The sequence below is a fragment of the Colossoma macropomum genome, unplaced genomic scaffold (assembly GCF_904425465.1).
Source record: "Colossoma macropomum unplaced genomic scaffold, Colossoma_macropomum, whole genome shotgun sequence".
Lineage (NCBI taxonomy): Eukaryota > Metazoa > Chordata > Actinopteri > Characiformes > Serrasalmidae > Colossoma > Colossoma macropomum.
Genome location: NW_023494800.1, coordinates 16778254 through 16802885, shown reverse-complemented (window position 1 = coordinate 16802885; position 24632 = coordinate 16778254). Strand labels below are relative to the sequence as shown.

Genomic DNA, 24632 nt, shown 5'->3' with positions numbered 1-24632 from the left:
AATAAATAACTTGAGAAATTCAGGCGTAAAATGGGTTACAGTTAGTATCGGTATCAATACTCTATATCAGTAGATACTTAAGGATCAGGTATTGGAAGTGATAACAGTGTGTCCATAGGTTTTAGTTTTAGTTAGCGATGCACTAAAATGAAAGTCTTTGCCCAAAACAAAACCAAAATTCAGGACACATTCGGCTAAGAAGTGAAAAAAACTTACAATAAACAATTTAGATAAAATAAACTTACGGAAATGATTACAGTATCTAGGTGGCAGTATGTGCCATGAAATACAACATTCTCAGCAACAGAAAATAGTTAGTCATCCAGGCCAAAACTCTGTGGCAATATCAAACCTTTAGTGAAGAAGTTCTTGGGTGTATCCCCTCAGTGCTTAGCGTTTTTTTTTTTGCGGTGTCCTCATTTTTAGTCATTTTCAGTGACCAGAATTTCGGCGTATCCCTTGTTTTAGTGATACTGAGAATTATATCCATTTTGGCGTTCTATTCCATACAATAACAATGTTGTCATGCTGGCAGAAATATACTGTGTAGTGTTCCCTTTGGTGTCATTTTAAGAGAGGAAAAAAGATTGTTTGCGAGAGAGTCCTTTAGCTTAGAGCAGCAGTACTCATGAAGCATTGGTTCATTAACTTTATTAATGCAGGCTTAAACATTGTCAGATACCATTATGCCATGCTATTTTTGGAATGTTGGTGTACATATTTTATATACAGAGTGTATGTTGATCTGAATAAAGGGTTTGATGATAGTGTTTTAATAGCGCAGCAGGAAATAGCACGACAAGCCTTGAGGAATCTGTGCATAATGCTAACTGTTTAAAAAATAAAGGGGTTTCAGCTTGCCTGGAATAGGCTGAGAAAAAAATATAACTCCGATTTTCTCTTTTTTTTCTTTCCCTGCTCTACTTTCATATTTCCCCTGTCTATCTTGTTCTATCTCCCTGTCTTTGTGACACTACATCACCTCGATTTCTTTCTCTCTCTCTCTCTCTCTCTCCCCCTCCCTACTCTTTCCTTTGCTCTCTCTCTGGCAGGCTGCTCCTGCAGTGAGTCAGTATCATGGAGGCAGGCAGCGGGGCTGCTGCAGTGGTGGGGAGTGCAGCGCTAGGACTGCTCGGAGCCACAGGAAGTCATGACATCTCTGACAGGTAAAAACTTACTTCTCTTCCTCTTAACCTACTCCACTAGTCTCATGAGGGTCATTCTCGTATCTGTGGGGATCCTGCTGCATTTGGGCAGGCTACGTGTGTCTATGTGGATGAGCATGTGCTGTGTGTCTCCCTGCCTCAGCGTGTTCTCCGGCTTCCCTGCACTGGTAATCATGAATATAAGAGATATCTCTGTTTGTCAGTGAATTTTTGCATGTATGAGTGCATCGTTGTATACGTATTTATGAGTGTATGTTTGTGCAAGAGTAGAAGGGATGAAGGTGATTATAATTGCAGGTGTGCATATGATTGTTGCTGGCATGGGCTTCTGTTTCCCTCCTGGGGCTGAAGAGGAAATGTCAGAAGTGAGAGAAGTGAGTGTATGGAGGCATAGGCTGATGTAGCTTGGTAAGATCTGTTCTGTGAGATGCACTGATTTTTGGCCAGCTATGCAGCAGCGTTGGGCTGCTGAGGAGAGGAGCTGTTATTAGGCGAGTTTCTGAGCATCTGCAGTTGATTTTTATTGTACAGGTTCATATTCAGTAATAACAGCTCTCTATTAGGTCATTAATCAGTTGCGAATGATGTCATTACCCAGTTACCTTCAGAACCCATTCTGTACGTGCTACGAAACAACACTTGTGGTGACCACCATCATGTTCTCTAGTAGGCAGTCAATTACAACACACACTATTGAAATGCCGGTACACTCCCACCCACTCGCAGTGCCAGACATCAGAGGCAGAGCCCTGAGCGCAAGTCACATGATCACAAGTGCTCACGAGTGCTTGCATGCTTTTGCGGTGTGAACTCTTTCTGCTGGCTTCCTTTTCTGAGATTCAGCACTAAATCCCTTTCACAGGATAACCTTCCTGCCACCAGTTTTGGGCCCGGAGGGGCAGGAATTGTCTGTATTTGAGGATTATTGTCCAGCCATTTTAGTCCTCTGCCTCACTTGAACAGGGTCCAAATCCTGTATGCTGAGGGTTGCCATGGTAGCTACAGCTTAGCATACATTAGATATTAGCACAACATTACAGAGGCAAAAGAGTAGAAGGAGCGAAAGCGAGGCCATTATTTCTTTCATCTCCTTTGAAAAACTTGGCTTCTAAATTTACTATGCGAATGCCATCAGCAGTTGCCCCTGTGACTCGTGCTTGCTTGACGAATGGTAAATTTAGCAGTTTTCAGGCTGCAGTGTTTATTTCCCTGTCCAGAGTGCAATGCTGACCCACAGCAGTGCCACTACCTCTCTTTAAATGCTGGTGTCCTGCCAGTGCCTTGTGTCCCGAGAGCCCGACTCTGACTTTGAACAGCCCTCAGCCGTCAAGGCAAGGCGAGAAGATTCAAGGATCACACATTTTATGACATAAAGCTACATCGGTCTGTGATGTACAGAGTAATGAACTAAATTGTAGAAAGTGTATAGTAGCCAGATTGTTTGTGTTTATTCTTCCCAACAGTGCTGAACAGAAACATCCTCAGGCACTCTGGCATGGGAAGCTCATTCATAGCTTTTGATTATGTGAAAAATCCTATCTCCACTTTGACTATCACTCCTACTTTTTTAACCATTAACCAACAAACAAACAGTTGTTCAGCAAATGCTATCAGTTACATTTAACCAATGTCATAATTTGTTTACCCATCCATAATTTAAATCTGTTTCGTTTCCAATAAGCAACAGTTCCTATATGAATAGTTTGGTGTATCATTGAAGTTGAGTGAAGGTTTTTAAAATTGAACTTATGATGGTGCGGTAGGCAGTTGGTTCTGCTAGACAGGCCTGCTCAAAAATGAAGCAGCTAAAGATATTGGTGACCTGTCAAGAGGATGATAGCACAACTACAGTGATGTACCATATCGAAAGCAAACATCTGCAAACGATAAAACAGACAAATATTTGGTCCAAGCTCTCCAAGATGCACATGTGTGAGGAAATCACATGAGAGTGCAAAATTATAAGGAAGGACGTGGTGGACGCGACAGCTTTTAAGAGTTGTCGAAGTTCATTGAGCCAGAGCTTCTCATGACCCCAGGCATGGTATTTAGGTTTGTTTGAACTTGGGCTGGTAATCAATGATGAGTATAACTTAAGAACTTTAGAATATAGAACATTAAGTAACCCATCAGTGTATATTCCTGTCGTTTTGTCAGCTTTTTATTTTTTTTGTTTTGAACCAATCTGGGTTTGTACATAGGGTATAGGGCAGGGGTGTCCAATCTTATCCACAAAGAGCCGGTGTGGCTGCAGGTTTTTGTTCCAACAAAGCAGGACTGCACATGATCAGTTGTTTGAAGGCTGAGCAATTAATTGAACAAGTAGAATCAGATGAGCTCCAGCTTGTTTAGAATGAGAACTTGCAGCCGCACCGGCCTGTTGCAGATAAGATTGGACACCCCTGGTATAGGGCCTCACTGATCTGTACGACATTCCACAGTCTATACAAGGAGCATTTTTAAATATCCTGGTGTATTAATACAGAGTTCAGTTAATATGTGCACTCATAAGTATGCAATCATCAAGTATTTTACAATGACATTAAGCATGACTCCAATGATGCCAATGAGATTTTAGGGTACAACTATCCATTTTGTAAGCAATATTTTAATAAAAGGGCGCCATTATTTATTTTTAAGAACTCTAAAACATGAGAGTTTTGCTAGTATTTGTGTGTATGTTACATTATATTTTGCTACTCCTTGCAAGTGTCGTAACATTGGCGCACTGCTGAGGATGTGTTGTTAAAGTCGTGAAGGCAGAGATGCTGTTAGCTGATGTTAGGTCTTGAAACAGTTATAATATATTTCTCTGACAAACTAACACCGTGGAACATTGTCCAGTGAAGAGGGGAAAAAAAAAGATGTGTAGGCTAGATGACAAGAAGTCTCTGTCAGCATCCAGTTTTGTCATTAACGTTAGCTCATCTGAGGCATGCTTTGTTATGTTAACGCTACTGATCTGATGAGAAATAATAAATAATCAATAATAAAGCATGTTTTGAAATGTTTTCCTCTGCGCAATATGATGCATTTTTGTGCGACACCAGTACTATCTCCTAAAAAAGAAAGTAATTTCAGACAAAATACTTTTTTTTGCTGTTGTTTTTTTCCTTTAGCGCTGTTAACCGGATATCCGTTCATGAACATTAACGAAGACTTGAATATCAGAAGTAGTCAGAAAGCACATCCCTATTCACTTCTTTGATTTTGGGCTTAATGGTTAATGATTTATTGGTGACTGATACCAGTTGGTCAAAAGATATGGCCAAAATTGGCATCTCTAGTGCAAAATGCTAATGTTGTTCACGGTGAATGAAATAATTTTGTTGCCAAGCAACCATGGACCATTGAATGCGGAGAACAGCGCCCATCACTGTATACTGTTGTATTTCATGAACTTTTAAATGTTTTGTTCTATAACAGTAAACGCGTCATAACATAGCACTGTTTAATGCAAAAACTTTTGCTTAATAAGTACCTTTTGGTCACCAAAGTACCAATATGAGTTTTCTTCTGCCAATCTAATGCTTCCCCTCTTCCCATGCTGGGGCTGAATCTCAAATGGCTCCCTACATAGTTCACTACAAAAGAATTTAAATACTGACTCGAGTGAATAATGTTGCTAAAAATAGTCACCTGTGATTCAGCCTCATTCATACTCAAAAGACAATGCGCTGTTTGGCTGTAGAACCTAGTATTTTGAAAACTTACACAGCACACTATTTAGCTAGGGAGTACAGAGCCGTTGGAGATTCAGCCTCGGTTTGATGCTACTTCTGATTAAAACGCGGACATTTGAAGTGTGTAAGCCGTTCAACTGACATTCTTTAAGCCTTTTATGTTGCTGTTTTACAGTGAATCACATCGTAAGTACATCAGTTCAGGTCTATGCTAATAATTTTTAGCCTGTTAGCTAGCTGACCAGCCTAGTTCTAGTTCAGAAAATAAGTTGTCAGCCTGTCATTTTAAACAAAAAATGGGTTCTTACTTTATCAGTACACTCAGTGGTCCTTGTGAGCAGCATTGTACTGTGTACTGACAAAATAAGAACCCATTTTATTTGTGACATGGTGCAGTAATGCAGAGTTCAGTTGTTGTGTGTGTATATTGTGAATTTTATAATGGCTCTGAACGTGGCTCAGCTGGATTTTAGACTGTAACTATCCGTTTTATAACCACCAACTAGCAGTAAGCCAGTGACATTACTATTAGCTTCCACGCTTCATTATCCATTTAGCATGACTGATTGTGCTATTCTACTTATCTCATTTACACCTCACCCAAACCCTAGGAGGTTAAATGATTGCTGGGTAGGTGTGGCTGCTTAAACATATCATTTTTATCTGAACAGATGCCTAGCGCTTATGTCTTGGAGTCAGATGATGAGACATGCAGTTGGTGCACAGTACATGCACTTTGGGTGCAACCTTGTCTTGTAATGGCTCCCAGGTGTCCTCAGGTTCACTATGGAATGCCACTCTATGAAGATGAAAACAGTCTCAGTTCAAGATGAAAACGCTGCTGTAGGCCGCATAAAGGTTTACATTGTCAACAGCCCAATTGTTCAGCCCCAGTGAATTTAATAAAAAGTGTCCCTCTGTGTGGGCTGGCCTGGCTCTCAGAATTGCATTACCTCACTGACACCCTACTGCTGGAGTTTGCAGATAGACAATGCCCTGCAGGAGAGTGAGTCTCTGAAGGCCTCATGTCTCCTGCATGTGCTCATTTGCGCCAGTGCTTTGAACAGGGTCAACAAACAAGAACGTTAAGGCAGCTTGACAGTTGTTTTGATCATTAAGCTCCACTCATATATGCTAGTGTGTCTTGCTGTTGTCCATTACTGAAATACTAAAACTTTTGAGTCTGTGTGTATGTCTGTGTGTCGGTGTGTGTTGCTATATGTGCTCTCCTCCAAGTTCAGAGACAGTTTGAATTGGAAAAGAGGATGGTGCAAGCTCTGTAATGGAAGTACCATTCAGTAATAGCCCCGCTTCTCTCTGACGCTGGAAGAGTGTAATACAGTGGGATTGCTGTTCAATCAGCCGTGTTCTGTAGTATCAGATCGTGTTTGTTTCAGTGAAAATTGCCTTGAAGCAGGGTGTGTGTGCCAGACAGAGACCCATTGGACTATCTCAGCTTTCCAGCCCCAAGACAAAGTCTTTCCTGCAGGGTGACACTTAGTGCCAGCATGCAGGATAAGCAAGTATTCTGTAAAATGAGGTGCTTATGTTCTTTGCTGCTCACTTGTCTCTTGTTCTGCCAAGCTCTGTCTTTATGATTCCCTCTCTCTCTCTCAATCTCGATCTCTCTCTCTCTCCATCTTTCTATAAACAATCAAAATTTACTGAACTGATAAATAACAAATGATGCAGAGCAAGGAAGCCTTAAAAACACATTTCTTTCTATAAAAGGGACTAGAAGAAGAATTTAAAATATGCAATATCATAATGCAAATTGCCAACTAGTCATTCCTGATTCATGGAGAAAATTATTTAGCTGTTTTTTTATTTAATTTTTATTTTATTTAATTGTGACAGCCCTACAAATGAGCATAGTAATGGAGCATATCTTTTGCTGTTCAAAAATTTTCACTCAGTATAAGCTGTTGTGTTCAAATGATGTAGAAAAATAAAAATGCACATACATCTTTTTTTTCTTTATTTTTTTGCACAGCGACAACACCTGCTCAGTGTCTGAGTAAAGAGGATTTCTTTGACAGTAATGATCTTATTCCTCAGTAGAGAGAATCTCTGTTGTCCTGTGTTTGTTGTGGTTATCCTTCTACTCCATGTTTCGGAAGAATAATTTGTTGTTCACCACTGGACTAATTTTCTTGTTCATTAACCTGGAAGGGTTGAATGAGGGAAGCCCTCAGTGCTTCCTACATCATTGCTTTGGCTCTTTCTCCTTCACACATGCCAGACATGATCTCCTGATATCACACCTCTCTGCATGCTCACTCAGCCGAAGCATCTCGGGTCCAAACCTGTATCACAGTCATTAAAGGTGGTATTGATTAGGCCCAACTGACATGGAAGTTTGTGACTAATTTTTATTTATTATTATTTTTTATTCAAAGCCAATCAAGCTTTAAATGAGCTTTTTTTTATTGAAGCACTTCACTAAAGATGCAGGCTGTCATTCTCTGTACTACATTGTACTACTCCACAGGAACAAATACACATGTATGTTATTTAAGGATGAATTTGCTTGAGGTGTTTTATTTTTTCCAATATGTTAAACATAGCAAATAAATAGAAATTGTACACTAAAATTTGCACGAAAATGCCATATTTAAGTTTGTTTCCTGTAGCGGATGTGATAACTCAATTTCATTTAGAAAATCAACAAAACCTCAACAAGACCCTTATTGTTATGATGGGAACAAGCTGATATCACAATGAATTTAAAAACTGGCATATGAGCAAGCAGCTGTTTTCTGACCGTTCACGTCAATATAAAACAAGACCCGAATTATCACTGCTTTATAGGAGGCGATTTTGTGTATACTGATACATTAGTGAAATACTGGTTGGCCCTAGTGTTGATGGTTGTTTTGGCTGCACCTGGATCAGTCAGAGCCTTTGAGGCTGTGTCATAATGCAGCATGCTACTGCTCTCTGGGCGCCCCCTCCCCTGGTGATTAGAGATGCAAACCGTGCTGCTTCAAACCTGCATTGAGGATGACAGTTTGAGGTCAACCACGTGTAGATACCCCCTGAGGTGTGGGGTTGTGGGGGGCGCATCCATGCTCATGAGAGACGGCTCCAGACGTAGGGTGGAGTGGGTGCCTGCATGATGTAGGCTAGCTCTCATCAGAAAGGAATTTGTGTTGGAGAGTATTGGATAAATCCTGCGTGCTCTTGTGGGCCGTATCTGCTGTCCTCATTCTAATGCTTTCTCTTCTCATTTTTTATTTGTTGGTTTCTTCCTCAAGGGCTCATCGCAAACTGAATCTGTGTCAGAGATGAATGGGTTTCAGCTGCCTGTAGCAAATAGAAACTGCTTGGTTTTTTTGGGATACTTTGCTGCCTCTTGTTGAGACTGTTTAGTATTGGTCTTCCCTCACACTTCCTTACTATTTAAAGTTTTGAGCTACATAGATCATTATTTTTAAAGCCTTTATGAGGATGCAAATGTCCTTATTACTTAAGCGATGCCATTATATAGCTTTAACTGTGCAGATTGGCTGAAACAAAATGGCCACTAATTGAATTGCCTGCCCTGCTATAAGCTCTTGGTCAGATGCCTGCTCTACAATACTAAAATAGACAAATAAATATGTATTGCAATTTTAAGGTCATCCACAATGGGTCTAATCCATGGCGCAAAAGGTTTTATGTAATTGGTTCCAGATCTTTTCATGGAAACAATTTTCTATTCAAACTGCCATACAGACTTTTTCCCCCATGTTGGAGACTGAAATGATGCTGTGGACAGTGCTGTGCTTTTCATCTTTGAGCAGTGACTGTTACTCATTTAGCTCTTCTGAAAAAAGGAGGCTGCTATTTTTCCTACGAGACTCCCAGACCTCATGTCATTGTTTGCGCAAGGTTCATGCCGATCATGTCTCTCCTCTGCTGTTATTTTCTCATCAGTCTCACCGATGAGTAATATCAAGCAGTATAACCTTCAGTATGAAGACTATCCTAAGTTAATGCTGTGAAAATGTTTTACCAACCTTGGAAGATAAAAAAATGACACGTTATGTGTTTTGCTTGTATAGTTTTCTAATTATGGCCACATCCAAATTCTAGCATCTTACCTTGCATTCTGTATTTACTGCAACATAATTATTTCTTTTTTTAAAGCAAGCTTTATGGGTAAGTCCTAGGGATGCACTGATATGGGAATTGTGGGCCGATGCTTATATTTTTCATGTACATATCTGCCGACACAAACATTTATGTCTATGTCTGTCTGGTTTAGCTTCACAGATAAGTTGTTTCTGTTGGGTTTATGTGCAATAAAATTTAGACAGAAGCATGGTCTAAGTGTTCTGCATTCCTGTAGTCAACTCTAAACATCTGTCCAATGCCGAGCATGTTTATAAACCCATTACTTTGTGAAGCATTTTAATGAACCCTAATCTAGCAATTTCTTGTTTTGCACTTATGTCTTATTTATGTATTTTGTATTGTTCTTTCTAGATATTAGCACTGACTCTTGTTTCTGTCATTGTCTTTGCTCAAAGGTAATTTGAACTCTAAACTATTTGTACTAGTTAGGATACATTCTCCGAGTGAACAATTGGGTTTTTGGGGCCAATACTGATCAAGGGTGCTGGGAGTCACATATAAAGGCGTAGTAAGCGATTCTGGAGAATAATTGCTTATATTTAAACTCAACAGCAGAACACGTACACCCCTCCCTTCAGTGCTCCTTCAAAAAATCTGTGCCCCCAAATTCATGTACATGCACTGTCAAAGTGAACAACACTATTTTAGATCTTCGTGGCCATAAACCCTTCACAAATGTTGTACGGACAAATACTATGATATAACTTTAGAGTGCAAGTAACGTAATTAACATTAGCTAGATTGTGGGTTAGCAAACTATTGCTACAATTGCTGCTGTGAAGGTAACCAGTTAGGATCAGCTATCACAAACATTGGCAAACAGGACAAAACAATATTGACGTTGGTTCTGTGAAACAGCAAAAATAAGTTAATGCTACCTGTCAAGCAGAAACAGAGAAACCTACTGATTCCTTTTCATGTCTTTCAGCTCTCAATGAAGATGACTTTACCTTGTTTGAACTTTCCCGTTCCACCTTAAATGGTGCAGCAGTTACATTCTGGCACCTCAGGCTACCATAACCGTAGAAATAACTGGAGCCTAAGCAACCGGCACAGCTAACAGGACAGAACCATCCTCCTGCTTTACGTCACTGATTAGCTCTCAGGATCGACTAAGTTGAAGAAATACTGGCCAATTGCATATTTGGGCCTTCCATCGATCCTTCCATCTCTAGTGGACAACAGAGCATTTTTCTAAGCTGCTCTGGATAAGAGCGTCTGCTAAACACTGTAAATGTAAATCTGCCGATAGCAAACTGATTCCGATATCACTATGCATTCCTAGTAAATTCATCTTGTTGGATCTTTATATCTCGTAAATGTTTTATTTGCAAAGATGGTGAGAGTGTCAGGGACTTTATTCTTTGTTAGTCATATTTATCTGAATTGTCATTAGACATATGTTAATGTCGTTAATTAAATAAATGTCTGCTTGTATGCTCAGCTTGTAAGATGTCTCCGCGCCTTGCTCTGAATTCTTCTGGGTATGCTGGATATAGTTTTCCCTGCATGTCCCAGTGATTGGTTTTGACATTTCTCCTAATTGAAATGGTGCCACCATTAACACCTCTGTGCGTGCTTAGACGTTTTTAAATTCTGTCTACAATGAAGAGATGCCATTTATATCTGCACTCTGTGCTTGATGTTCTGCTCAGCTGGACTGTTTGAAAGAGAGATTGTCACAAAGTATGCAAGTATGTCCGTTTTTCACAGCCTGACTCACTAAGCTCATTCTCTCTTTCTGTTTTTTTTTTTGTTTGTTTTTTTTTCCCCCCCGCTCCTTCCTCCTTTCTTCTACTCTTTCCACTTTGCCCTAGGGGACTGAGGCCTGGCCGCCACCCGGAAGAGGACGACCTTGTGCCTGATCTTGCCAGGAGTATTCACCCCCGGGAGAGACCTGACTGGGAGGAAACAATCAGCGCTATGGTGAGAACCACATATCTCACATACACACATGCAAATGTCCTGCTTACACACACACACACACACACACACACACACACACACACATATAATGCACCAAATTCACTGATCTTTAAGATAGTGCTGGAAAAACTGAGTTTCTCTGTGGTAATTAAAGATTGACTCCTTCCTCCCTGATAAAGCTTCTTCAATGCTACTATCACACCCACATCTCTGTTCTGAAGATATTGTTCCTTTATTTTATAGACTAATTACATTTTACTGCTTTGATGTAAACCAAAATGCTTGAAACGGTGCTGTACACCCATTCCATGTGAATGAGTGACTATCTTTATTATAGAGACGTAGGTGTAATGGGAGGGCTGCCATAGTGAACGTTAGACAGTGATTTTTAGAGGGTCTTCCTTTAAGCGGAGCATTATTTTTCACTTCTCGCATCAGTGAAAGCGGTTGGATTCATGTTCAGTTTAACAACTCTAAACATGCTTCCACTGCATTCAGTGCAGCTGGAATGAGTTGGTCTCCATGGCAACCTGAATGTTGGCTGATGTTTTGAGCACAAACAGATTTGGGAAACTACTTTCAGTGTCAGGAGAGTTGCCATTTATCAGGCAGCTCATGAAACAAATCCATTTCACACTCTTTGAGTTTGTAGATCTCCACTGTTTAAATTGATGCCATTAATTATATGTTAATACATATACATAGTAGAATGTATTTTAATGTATTTTCAGCAGATGATTGCATTAGCTAACAGATGCCTGCGCTGGCTAGCATTACGCTGATGCGGGTAGACAGGGGGCCATCCTACCCACCCAGAGAAAGCGAGACCAGTTGTGCTCTTTTAGGCTCCCGGCCACGGATGGATGTAACATCACAAGGGATCGAACTTGCGATGTCCTGATGATAGGGTCAACGCTTAGATGGTTGCACCACTTCCAAGTCCTGAAAAGGAAATAGTTTGATGTAATATGAAAAATTTGAATAAGTTTCAAAACGTACCATTCACTTCCCAGTCCGTATAGTCCATATATGAAAACTAAACTGAAAATCAGCCCATTTTTAATTAATTGCTTTTGTGATGTCATTTAAATATGTCCACCTTATCCGCCTACAGCAGTCTAACCCCACCTATTCAGGCTGAGGTTTTAAGGAGCCCTGACTGCTTGAGTGAGGCACGATACAGGGCATCCGGTCAGAATAAAATATGTATTTTTCTGGGCTGTAGACGTTTTTTTTTTTCTTTAAGAAAAACATTAATATTAGAGTAAATACAAAAAACTTTAAATTAAAATAATTAATAGTGATTTTATATATGTTAAAATCTTTGTTTAACCATTTCCCAACCTCTTCTCGAGGAAGCCTAGTGTAATTGTAGTTACCATCCAGTGCCTGATATGTCTAATCAGTGCTTCATTAATGCTGCACTTCGTAAGTCTGGCAAATTTGGGGAACTGGCAACCTCTCTGGTGGGAATATGTAACTGCATGAAAAATGCGGAAGAACATTTTGTAACATGGGTTGTGCTGTGGTCTCCTTCTATGAGTAGGTTAATCTGAACTACTCTTTTTCAAAACTGAGGGGAAAAGTATAGATATATGGATATCCTGCTTTACTGCGGAAAACTGATGGCTAACTAACATTACTGTTCCCACGACAGCTGGGTAGTACATGTTTATTAGTTATTCAAGCCTCAACTCAGTCAGATTTCTGTTTAGGCAATGTTAACCAAATATATTTTATATTGGTTGCATTTACGAAATAAGACAGACAGTAGCACTGGAAATTGTTTATCACACAATAGAGGACTCTGAACTCTGAAGGGAAAAAAAAACACTGTTAGCTAAGTAATTGGCTAATATTAGTGAATTAGCCAGCTAACCTTAGCTATACAGCTAAAACGAACTCTGAAGCAAAAAAGGCACCATTAACCAAGTAATCGGCTAATATTAGCACATTAGCCTGCTAACGCTAAGTATACAGCTGAAACAACTTCACTGTTACAAGGGTACACTGCATTACATTACAAGGCTAACAATTCCACAACAGTAATAACCTGGCTGGCTATTTTTCGGTAGCTATCTAGCAGGCAACCAACATAACCTACTAGTCCAGCAATAAAAAAGGCCTATTCAGCATCACTCCTGAGTCCCTTCAGGTCACGGAGCTGTTGCTATCTCTGAAAAGCTGAGCCAGTGTTGATTCTGGTCTTAGCTCGAGTTGTGTCGCTGTGCCGTTTAGCTTACCGGTGTTCTGACGAATTGTATCACCTTATCAAATTGCCTTATTGTAGCTTATATTTATCGATAGCTGTCTACATAAAAAAAAAAATCCTAGACAGGATGTTTTGATAGCCTAAATCACCTTATCAAAAAAATGATGCATATGTATTACCAGCATTAAAATTACAAAGCTGAAGCATCTTATTCGCCAGCTTCTCATTTGAATATTCCCATTCCTTCTTAAATGCTGCAGCTGTTATTATAATGCCTCAGCCTCCATAATGTAACTGCTACACCATTTAAGGTGAAATGGGCAAGTTCAAACAAGAAGCTGGTGAATGTTATCAGAAAATGTTACCAGCATTATTAGGATTAGGACATTTTGATAGCCTAAATCACCTTACCAGGGGGTGAATAGTAACATCAAGCTGAGTTTGTGCTCAATTAACATTAAAAGCACAGTAAAATGGTTAAAGCACTGAGTTACTACGCTCTGCTAATGATGTGCACTACTGTTTGATAAGTAGGATAAATTGTTAAAACACTGGCTCTCTTCAATTCTGCATTTCTTCACTTTGACCATGGGTAGCGCCACAGGAGATGACTGGGTTTGCTGTTCTGATGTCTCCATATTGAACGATATCTCTCTCCTTTCTATTACTAACTTTCAGCACTGTACAGACCAGCACTAGGAGCTATGCCCCCACCAGTGTTGCTCAGGTAGCCAGCCCATATAAAGCCAGACCTTCTTTTTGAGTCTGTGAATGTGACATCAATACGTAAAGACATCTGATGTGGTCTAAAAAAACTCCCGCCAAATCTGACCTGACAGCTCTGACTTTTGAATGAGTATTTCAGACATAAGAGGGAGACTCGCAGCAGTGCAAGAACACCATACTTTAGCAGATTTCTTTCCCTCTTCACTCAGTAATGTGAATTCTTTCAATTTTAATAAACAAATCATGCATAGTGCAGCTTTAAAGATATTTTCACTCTTGCTTGGTGTGGACCTACCAGACTTTTTCTTTAGTTCTGTCTGACCTCCAAGACACTCCACCTAGAACTGTCACAATTGTTATTTATTGCTTGCCTGATGAAAATTGCTTGAAATATTGCAATCTTATGTTTGCCACCTCTACAGCAGTATCATTGGAATGTGAATTTGGTGCTTTGAGTTAAGAAATGTAAATTCACTGATACATCATGGGTCTAATGAAAACGAAAAAATCTGACTTCTAACTTTGTGCTATAACACATTCAGAGCGCAGCATGAGTTAGTTGTTTATTTGTTAACTGTCTAGCTAATTCAGATGTTTTTAGCATGTATGCTAGCAAAATGAGTATTTTGATTAGATTTTTATTTTATCTGAGATAAATCAGGTTTGCTGCTAAGGAAATTTTAACATACCTATGCAAGAAAGCAAACTATATGCCTTATTGCCTAGATAAATGGTTTTAAACAATTTGCTTAGGTGCCCGAGACATTTGAATGGTGTTAAATATCAAAGAGAGGTTGTAAAATGGTCATTTAACGATTAGTTATGTCTGTATTTGGTAGTGTTGTAGTCAAGGTCACTTGAACCAAGTCTGAGTCAAGATGAAGACTGGAACACATCAAGATAAAGACTTTTAGTAGTCGAGACCGAGACAAGACCAAGACCAGATGAAGAATTTTTTTAAAGACGTTGGAATTTATAACCAGTGAGCATCAACAAATTGCTAATACTCAGTTAAGCCATCCTGGAAAGGATCAATTAGATCCTCAACCAACAGATTTTATTTAAACCTATACAACAGTGGTTTTCAACCTTTGGGCTGCAGCTATCCAGTGGGCCGTGGTGGTTCTGCATTTTTTTTAATGCAAAAATTAATTTCAATATAAATATTTAAGCAAATGTACTTTTACATATGACAAATATTTTTCATTATTTGCAAAAATCAATCATAATCATATTGAGCTCCTTGATTGTTTTGGCAAACTGCGAGTTAGTTAACCGAAACAAAGAGAATGCAGCGAATATGTAGCCCTGGGCTTCACCTGCGTGAGAACTGAAAGCGAGTAACTACAGTTCTTTTCTGTTTGCTCAGGGGTCTTTTCAAATGAAGCTTTCAATTTCAACAGTTGGAGACTAAATACGGTGTATATGTATCTAAACCTGTCAAATTGAGCCAGAACTTTGTTTGCGTCTTCTCTTTATCCTGACATCCAGCACTTGGTAGCTGCCAAATCAGCCTTCTCATTAGGTGAGCCAGAAAAGGCAATCTGATACCTTAACTCTGCAGAAGCTTTTGTGGTCAGACAGAGGAATCGCACTCATCTGGTCTTCACAACAATTTCCGAGTCCACCTTACCACAAGCTTGGAATAAATGAGTGAAAATGAGTTCAAGACCAAGACCGCTCGTTTATAGTCTTGAGACTTGAAACTGGACTTGAATAATACAACACTAGTTTTTCGTACATAAAACCACACAAATGTTATAAGTGGTCTTCTGTGGGGAGAAAGTTCTTAAGGGAGCCAAAATGGTTGTTCTGTGGCATTGCTCTAAGAGCTCTTTTTGGTGCCTTTATTTTTAACAGTGTATGACAGCTAGTGCTGTTTTCATGCATTATTAATTCTGAGGTGAGAATGAGATCAGTGCCTTTGAATTTAAAGTTGAATGCATTATGCCGCAATTGGCAGGGACACTCTGACCTGCCTGTCTTTACCTGCATATATTTTCCCACATCCTTTTAAACAGATACCATGATAGAATATAGCAATAACTCTTGCTATCTCTACTTAGGGGTGTTGTGATTTGCTGCTGTCTGGCTGTGACGCAGCCACAAGGATGATTCATTTTTTCTAAGTGTTTTGACTCACTGGATTGTTTTGATGGGCCTTGCCAGATAACCATGTCTGTCTTACACTTGGCTAGACACTGAAGTGACTGGTAGCAGATTTATAAGGCATACCAGCTGTCAAAAGATTTATTCCACCTTACCAGCAGGGGTGCCTGGGCACAGTGTTAAACTCAGTACAAAATGCTGACTTTCATCTCATCCCGAGTGTCCTCTGCTCCCAGTAAATACTGCCCTCTTCTCCTGTCCTGTTCTCTTTACTTCCTCTGCTTCTCACTGACTTTCCTTATTTAGTGGCATTTTCTGTTCTCCATGACTTAGTGAGAACTGCAGGTACTGCATGATGAATATTTAATTTTGTTATCTTATGCGTGCATCTGCCACATGTCTGCTTGTGCAGTCATTCTGTGACTTATCTGGCTTAATTTATTTTTTTAAAGGATTATTTCAAATGATTAGTAAAATGTTATTGTAGTTTAGTGTCTGATTATCAACTGCCTTACACTTTGTAAAGATATAGAACCTCATAGTGATGCTGGCTGATGTCTGTATCCTCCTCTTTTCTCTTTCAGGCACGAAGTGCTGAAGTTCCAGAGCTTTGCTCAGAGCCGCTGCTACGCTCCTGCAGCAGCACTGCCAGCATGAAGGTCAAGAATGTTAAGAAGTAAGTGTACCTTTAATTTTTACACACACACACAGACAGATATACAGTCCTAAAAATGGAGATGTACTAACCCGAGGAAATGCTCTTTCTTAAACGTTTGACATTTTGACGCAAGCTGCTTGCCTACACAGGTTATGTCTATACTTACAACCATGCACCAAAGGCTCTCTTACATAATGTTTTGTTTTGTTTTGTTTTTTTTCTTTAGACTCTCATTCACCAAGGGTCACTTCCCAAAGTTAGCAGAGTGCGCCCACTTCCACTATGAAAATGTTGACTTTGGGACCATACAGGTACGATGTTTACTGTTCATCTGCTGGAGATGCAAAGTGTTCCACTGCTGAAATGCTAGTGGAGATTATCATTAGCCCCATATTGCCTGTGTATCAGAAGTTTGGGTTATACAGCTAGAGCAAGTGGAACGGTGGCACGTTCCTCAAGGGATGGCTGGAATTCAAGGGCAGTGGAGTGGAAAGCAGTGACTGGCGTAATTACCATGCCTCACAAACGAGCAATAACACTCTGCCCCAGCTGTTACTGTCTCCCTCTCCCTGCATGAGTTCTTCCAGAAACAAGTATACTAATCGTTGGATATTTGGGGTCTGAGTATAATTCTTATATTTTGTGCTCATGACGCTAAATGCTATAAGTAGCATAATTTTTTTATCCTGTTTTATATGCCTTTTTAATTCTGATGTTCTTTTTTTAACTAGTGGCCCCTCTATTGTTTAGCCTTTGTGTGTTATGTCCAGTGTTTTTGTTTATTTGTCTCAGAAAACTTGTCTTTACCTTGGATCACGGTCCTTCAAGCTTTATTTGAGCAACAGTCTCTTTTTCCAGTGTATTGGAATTCCTGTTCTTTTCCTAAATACTGCTTTTTTTTACATTTCTCTTATTATGTCCAGAAGCAATGCTGTGTAGAAAAGCCTAAAAGGATTGGGGAGAGTTGTGAATAGTGTCTTGTTCTTTGGGGACAGAAGGTGGTGAGGTGCTGTGGAGTAGGCCAGCGCTGTGCTCTTGTGTTAGGGATTAGTGGCTATAATGGAGTACACACAGTTAGAGATAATAGATGGGGAAGCTCTGGCAAGCTTCAGCACTGGGTGGGAACAGAGCAGAGGCATTAAGCTCCGAATACTAATCCTGAGCAGAGGAGGCCAGACTGACTAGTCTAGTGAGCACAGGTGCAGCCTAATATGAAAGCTTTCTCATAGTGCACATCATTAATAGATGGGAAGCTTTCTCTGTAGAAGTTGTGGTCAAGTTTAGTGTCTTGTGGGGATGCATCAAGCAGATGGAAGCTGTGGTTTCTGTGGTTGTCCAGTAGAGGGCAGTAACTGATAGCACTTGCCAGTGGGCAGTAAGAGCAGCAGGGCACCATGGCGACACAATTTTATATGAATAATTCTCTTTGCGCTGTTGGGTAATCAGCTCGTAATCATGGCATATGCACAAAACACTGCTCTGGATTCAAGCCGTGTGTAAATGGAGCTCAGAATAAATGAGTCAGAGCGTGAAAGTGCGGCGTCTGCTGCTGGATTAGGTTCTTGAGTCGTGTTTGCTGCCCTGTATTTGCACTGAAACACTGCATGTTGGCCTTCTCATGGTGGTTTATGAATGGCTTGTAATTATAGGTCTGGGTTGGCCTGTGTTCCTAGTAGAGCTGAGCAGTGATTGGGTTTCTCTGAGCTCAGATGCAGTGCAAGAGGCCCTCACACTGCGCACAACAGCCCCCATGCCCAATATCTGAGCCATGTACGCAGTATGAAGAAACTAAAGTTAGAGCAGGGGTATTAACAGTGAGATGGTGACCTTGTTAAAGGTCTCATAGTTGGAAAATGTGTGTCACCACAGTGGTCATTTTGTAGCTGCTTATTTGACCTGTTCAAGCTCAGTTATTGATTGTTATTGCAGCAATTGCTGCAGCAAATGGAAGTCAGTGCTTTTAATGAACTCTAAAACAGCCCTTTGCTCCAAATACTGAGTAAGAACTGCTGAGTGGAAAGCTTTCTTTTCCAATTTACAGTCCTGGATGAAATTTCCACTCTTCAATAAGCAGACAGCGTTAGTGCTCAGAAGCTAGCTTTGTATTTGACATATTAATAGACAACAGAGCTGCTGGATGTAGTGGCTTATTGTCTGAGGCTTTGCCATTGCACACAATGGCAGTTTTGTGCGGCAGATCTGTCAGCAGTCATCACTCAGCTCAGCACTGTAACTGTGTGGTACCTGGCACTACACAAGAAAAAACGATGAGTCAAAAGACCAAAGTGGCACTTAGATTTAATTACAGATATGCCTGAAATTGCCAACTGCAGAAAATAGACAGAGAGGCAGGAGGCTGTGGTGGAGTGTGTATTTAACCCCCTGGACTGTGAGTGTGTGTTGTATGCTGCTGCACTGACTGTTGACTGAGAGGAAATAGTTTCCATGGATTCCCCTCCTGGCCGGCTTGTTAGTGAGTGAGTGAGTAAATGAGAGCATGCAGTGCTTGTGTGGCTTTTACAGTGGGCATGTCGGTACTGTTACTGAGCCACGTGCTGTCCCTGCCCCCATTTTGCTCTGGGCTCAAATAGTCATCCGGCACTCTTTCCCTAGATACATGACTCTTCAACATACAACTTTCCCTGCTCCACCTCAGAGCCAGGGAATGCTCTCTAACTCTGGACGCTGCTCCTGTCCTTTGAATAGCTCTTGGTATTTCAGCAAATATTGCAGCTTACAAGCTGATATTCTGTCTCTATGACTACCAGTAATTAGAGTTCACATCTCATCACAGACTTTTTCCACTAGGGCTGCACGATTAGGACCTAAAATGTGATGTTTGGTCAAGTTATTGCATGTTGTGATGACAATGTGAAAAGCAGTAAAATATGATTAAAACATACAATTTCAGTATTTCTCTGACCAGGTATGTAACAAGTAAAGAGCCTTTTTGGCTATGTAGATAATACATAATCTTTTTTCTAGTTTATTCAACAGTAGATAAAAGCACAGCAGTATTCTGTATGTCCATTTTGCATTTGTCTGATGTTTCTTGATTGAAAAGAGCACCACTAGGTATATCACTCCTCTAAGCAAACAGCCCACATTAAAAAATCATAGCTGCGCTCCATAAGACCGGGGTTCGATCCCCTGCTGAGACAGGAACACCACTGCTGTAATATTAGGCATTGTTTCTTATGCTACTTTTCTTCCAATATATTTGTATCACTACAGCCGCATGAATGTGTGATGCAATTTGATCCTTCCTGTTGTCGCAGCTCTTCGCAGTGTGTCACGGAATCCGTTTTTAATAAGCTTGGGCAATAATGTCAGTTTAGACAAATGATTATAGTCTGCAGAGTTATCAATATCAGAATGATCCAAATTCAGTTAAGAAGTAGCTTTAGACTAACTTTTGGTCTAACTTCTTATGGCTTCATTTATAGGGTGCCAATTTGGCAATATTTGGTTTCCAACCAGACAAACCACTAAATGTTAAAATTGTTACATGCTACCTGTTCAAAATAGATTATTAGCAAGGGTGGTAATATTGCCGATTTGCAAGTATATTTCAGGATACTTCATCCAGCTCAGTATAACTGGGTCTGGTCTGTAGGAGAGTAGAAGGTCCATCAAATCAACAAACTGGCACCCTTCTTCTAGACAGGTTTGTCCATTTTACTCTCTACCATAGAGCAAATCTGAGGTTTATTTTGTTTCTTTTTCATTTTCCCCAGCGTTCCTTGCTAGACTGAAAAGCCACATTATAATCTTTCCACTTGTCAGAATGATTGTACAAAGGAAATGGGTAAATAAAGGCCAAGCAATAAAAAAAATGTGAAAGAAAATGAAAGAACGATAATTGCAGTAATGGGTTATATTGATATTTGACTATCACTTATCAACCGAAGGGTATTGCCATGATAATAAAAATATCTTCCTCCATTTACATTTAGTAATTTGTCAGGCATTCTAATCTAGAGTGATTTACAATGGAAGTGTGAACAGCAGAAGTCAAACTGATAAAAAACAAAGACTAACAATGCATGAAGAATCTTAATGGCGTTCTCACCTGAAAAAGATAGTCTTGTCCTAGTTTCAGTCTAGTGCAACTTACAAAAAAAGAAACATTCCACTAGATTTCTTGCATCTGTGTTGATAATTTGTTGTGTGAATATGTTATTTTTTTCTCTACAAACATCTATTTTCTGATATTCTAAACACTGTTTCATCTGTGTTTTTCCGTCAGGGCCCAAATTATTTACACTCTCTCTCGCTCTCGTTCTCCACACGTCTGTCTGCCCACCCATCTTTCTGTCATTTCTATGGCCTGCAGAGAAAGTCAAACACTTTCCCCTCTTAGCTGTTGCAGATGACATGTGCGCTCTTTAAACTATTAGGCAGCCTGGAGAGAAGAGACAGAGAGAGGCAGCTTCAACCCCAGGGGTCAGACAGGCCAGTATGGCCACTGTCAACACAAGCACGTCAGACTGATATTAAAGCACACAGGGGAATTACTATCTCAAGTGGAGCCACTTAGCAACACCTGGTCATTCCGCTAAAAAGGTCAATTAAAGTAAGGGGAAAAAACTAATTGAATGAAGACCGAACCTTTTTTTGGTTTGCAATTATAACACTTGAGTGGACATATTGAAACAAAGTAGGCACGCTCTGCTTCCCTCTCCCCCTTCATTCGCATCGCAGGCCAGGAGAGCCTGGAATCTCCTCTCAGTTTGGAACGGTCAGCTGTTTATTTTTAGGCCAATATTAATGTGTTGATCAGCACCATCTGCGACTCATGGGCAGGCTACAGGAAATTACTTCTGCACAGTTAACGTTTCTGCCCAGATTTATGAGGCAGAGGAAATATTTTGTTGAAATCTCCTTCTAGGTGACTGAGTGCCTTTATTGCTGCCTCACAGAGATCCAAAAGAAAGCTTAACTGCTCTAGATTTTCTCTCCCACAAATGATTATCTGGCTTTTCAGTTGTTAAATGTGTTGCATTCTTCTTCCAGTGGGACTCTATGCTACTCTTGCAGTTTTTGCTGGTTTTCATTGATTAAGAATATTGGCAAGCTCCAGTTTAGCACACGTTTACTTTTACTATACTAGTACTACTTATTTAACATAGTTTTTTGTGGCTTTTTTAAATTAGTGTTATCATTATTTTTATGTATTTCTTTGTTTTTTTTGTGAAAACTAATCTGTTAATTTTCTCTTTGGCTGAGGTTCAAGCACTATGTTTTATCTGATAACACAATAGATGGTGGTTGGTTGTTACTAGTTCTGTGCATTTTCATGTAGAAATCATTCAGAAGAGCCTGCTTTGTTATCTGCAATCTGCAGTTGTACCGTCAGCATTGTTGATGCTCCAATCCCATGAGAAGTGTTCGATCTTGACCTGCCAGCTCAAGAGCTGCGCTTGCCTCAGCCTTAGTATTTTAGCAGCGCTGCAGTATCTGCGCGTGTCTAGCCATGTGTGCATGTGCAGTCGCATTAATCATGTCGCTGAGTTAGTCTTGTGTATGTCTCATAATGACACAGTGTCTCAGCTGGTGCAGTTAGGTACTAATAGAGAAAGGATATGGCCTGTGAAATAAACTGGGGGGAGGGGTCTCTTGCTGCGAATCTTTTGTTTGCCTCATCCTCTTCTCCTCCTGTTCATATCAGCCTTTTGAAAACAGAGCACAATCTATGAATACTTACTTATAGAGATGGCACACCAATCATTTAACTGTCTGTAGTACTTGAGAGCTTTTTTATAATTCTCTGAATGTTTGTCACTTGCATAAGAGCCTGTGCTTCTACCGCCAACTCAAAATTCATGAACCTTGCTTGTAATTCTCTCTGGAATATCGCCAGAGGCGTACCAGTTACATATTTCTTATGCACCTGTGCATAGGTCTAGCCCTGACACCGACATAGCAATAACTTAAAAAGCAAACAAATCATTTTCTGTCTGACAGTTGTTACAAAACCATGTAATGCCTTAAAGGCCACTGTCAAGTGTCCTGCTAGTTTGTGAAGGAATTATTAGACCCATTACTTAGGAAACCCAATTTTCTTGCTTTCTTGAAATAAGGGTTTTGATGTACTATGTAAACATCGTTAAATTTCAAAAGATGTGCAGTGAAATTGAATTTGTATTGGTATGGCCAGATGTTTGTTTTAACAAAAATTGGCAGATTTTACCAATATTTCGATCGAGCATAATGTTCAGGTGGCACTGGACTACTACACTGCAATGTCTACATTTTATTAATTGTATTACATTTATAATAAGGATTTTGTCCCAATTTGCTAATGTTTTTTACATTTTATGTGTATGTATTGGTCTGCACTGGTATCAGCATCAGCAAGATTCAAAACATACTGCCCCATCCATGGAAACTAAACTGCAGTAGCAGCTCATTGTGAATTCATAATGCTGGTGAAGTAACAACCGTGAATGCATTTGCATCTAATGTACCCATTTAGCCTACAACAGTTTGACCAACCCATTCATACTAAAGTGTTAAAAGAAGAAAATTATTGAACATTGTGCTGTTGCTGGATGTGAAGAAGTAAGTGTACTATTTGATAGCCTTCCAGAGGACATTTGAAAAGAGTGGCTGAAGTTTTTTAGTTTATTTTTTTTTGATGTCCCTAAGAATTTTAGTCTGACCTTAACAGTTTTTTTCTGTGTATTTCCGCCCAGACTGCTTTTTGAACAAGACACAGTACAGGGCTGAAAAGAGGTGCACTTTTGATTCTAAAGGAGAAAGAAAGGTTGAAAAGTGGTCATGTAAAACTGAAGTACAGCAGTTTTTGGTACGTAGAACCACACAAACTTTGTGAACTTGAAGAAGGATCTTGCTGAGGTGCCATCTCAGAAAGACCCTGCAGAGATGGTAAGAGTGGAAGTGATACAGTGTGGTGGTAGATGTACAAACAGCACCTTTTTTGTTGTTGTTCTTTTTTTTGTAGGCACAGTTGTGGTACTGAAAGCCCATAATCTTGTTTGAAACACTTCTGCTTAGGTGACGCTGAAGTACAAACCTGAATTGTTTAAGACCTGATTAATGTGATCTATATCAAGGCAGCAAGGTTGGTCACCAAATTGTTCTAATGGCAAAGCAAAATTGGCACATTTTACAGCTCTGTTAAAACCTAAAATCTGTGGTTTATTAAATTGTAGACCTGTCTATTTTCTTCATCTTCTCTTAATAGAACGTAACGAATACCTGAATAGTGATTTCTGTATTTGGATACTGGTACCTGACACATACCCGTGAGCATCTCTAAGTGTGGTTAGCTTCTGTACTAAGGTGGAAAAGCTACTGGGGAAAACCAACAGTTACATTGTGAGACTTTGAGTCAAAGGAGAGTAGCTACTGTGGGACTCTGCTTCGGAAGAGTTTCTGAAGGTCTTTTCACACTATAGGCAGGGCACTCATGTCACTGAGGGGGATGAGGTTTCTTCTTGTTGTGGTAGTAACTCTGAAGACCCTTTTGCAGGAAGGATTGAAGTTTTGCTGTGCCACTACACATTTCCCAGTCGAAAAGTGGTAAATGAGCAGGCTCAATATAACACAGAAATCCGAGGCAGCGCTGAGGGTAGGAGGAAGGCTAGACTGGAAGATTGGGAATAAAAAAAAAAAACGTAAAAAACTTCCGTAAACAGGAAAACAACATTTATGTCCTCTATACCTTCAATTCATGCTCTGTTATCTCCCCTCCCAACATTGCTGCTCTTTGCTTATTCTTCTCTTCTGTGCTGCAGTATACCACAGCTATAGAATGTGCCTTTGCTTGACACCACCTATTCTGCTCTTTACCACATTTGAACTCTATTCTGCATAAGATGTAGACTGTTTCTGAATAGGAGGTGTAGCTACTTTTGAATGACCTTCTTCCTCTTTTAGAAGATTCTTGCCTCAAAAGCTCTGTATGCTAGCTGCTGAGGTAGGCTGTGTCATGAATATGTGCAGAGCAAGGTATATAGTTTTGATTACAGCAGTGAAATTTGAGTTTTGGAAACTTTACAGACAAA

General features: G+C 39.9%; 1 protein-coding gene across 3 annotated transcripts in view; it reads left to right on the top strand.

The window, feature by feature from the left end:
• The window catches only part of arhgap32b (Rho GTPase activating protein 32b), a 99794-nt gene that overhangs the window by 31184 nt on the left and 43978 nt on the right, over positions 1-24632 (top strand). For all 3 annotated transcript variants that reach the window (XM_036587851.1, XM_036587850.1, XM_036587849.1), the window contains exons 2-5: positions 1053-1166; positions 10786-10894; positions 16526-16617; positions 16826-16910. In XM_036587851.1, the coding sequence (XP_036443744.1) occupies positions 1078-1166; positions 10786-10894; positions 16526-16617; positions 16826-16910 (375 nt within the window). In that variant the 5' untranslated portion in view covers positions 1053-1077. The remainder of the gene's footprint in view (positions 1-1052; positions 1167-10785; positions 10895-16525; positions 16618-16825; positions 16911-24632) is intronic.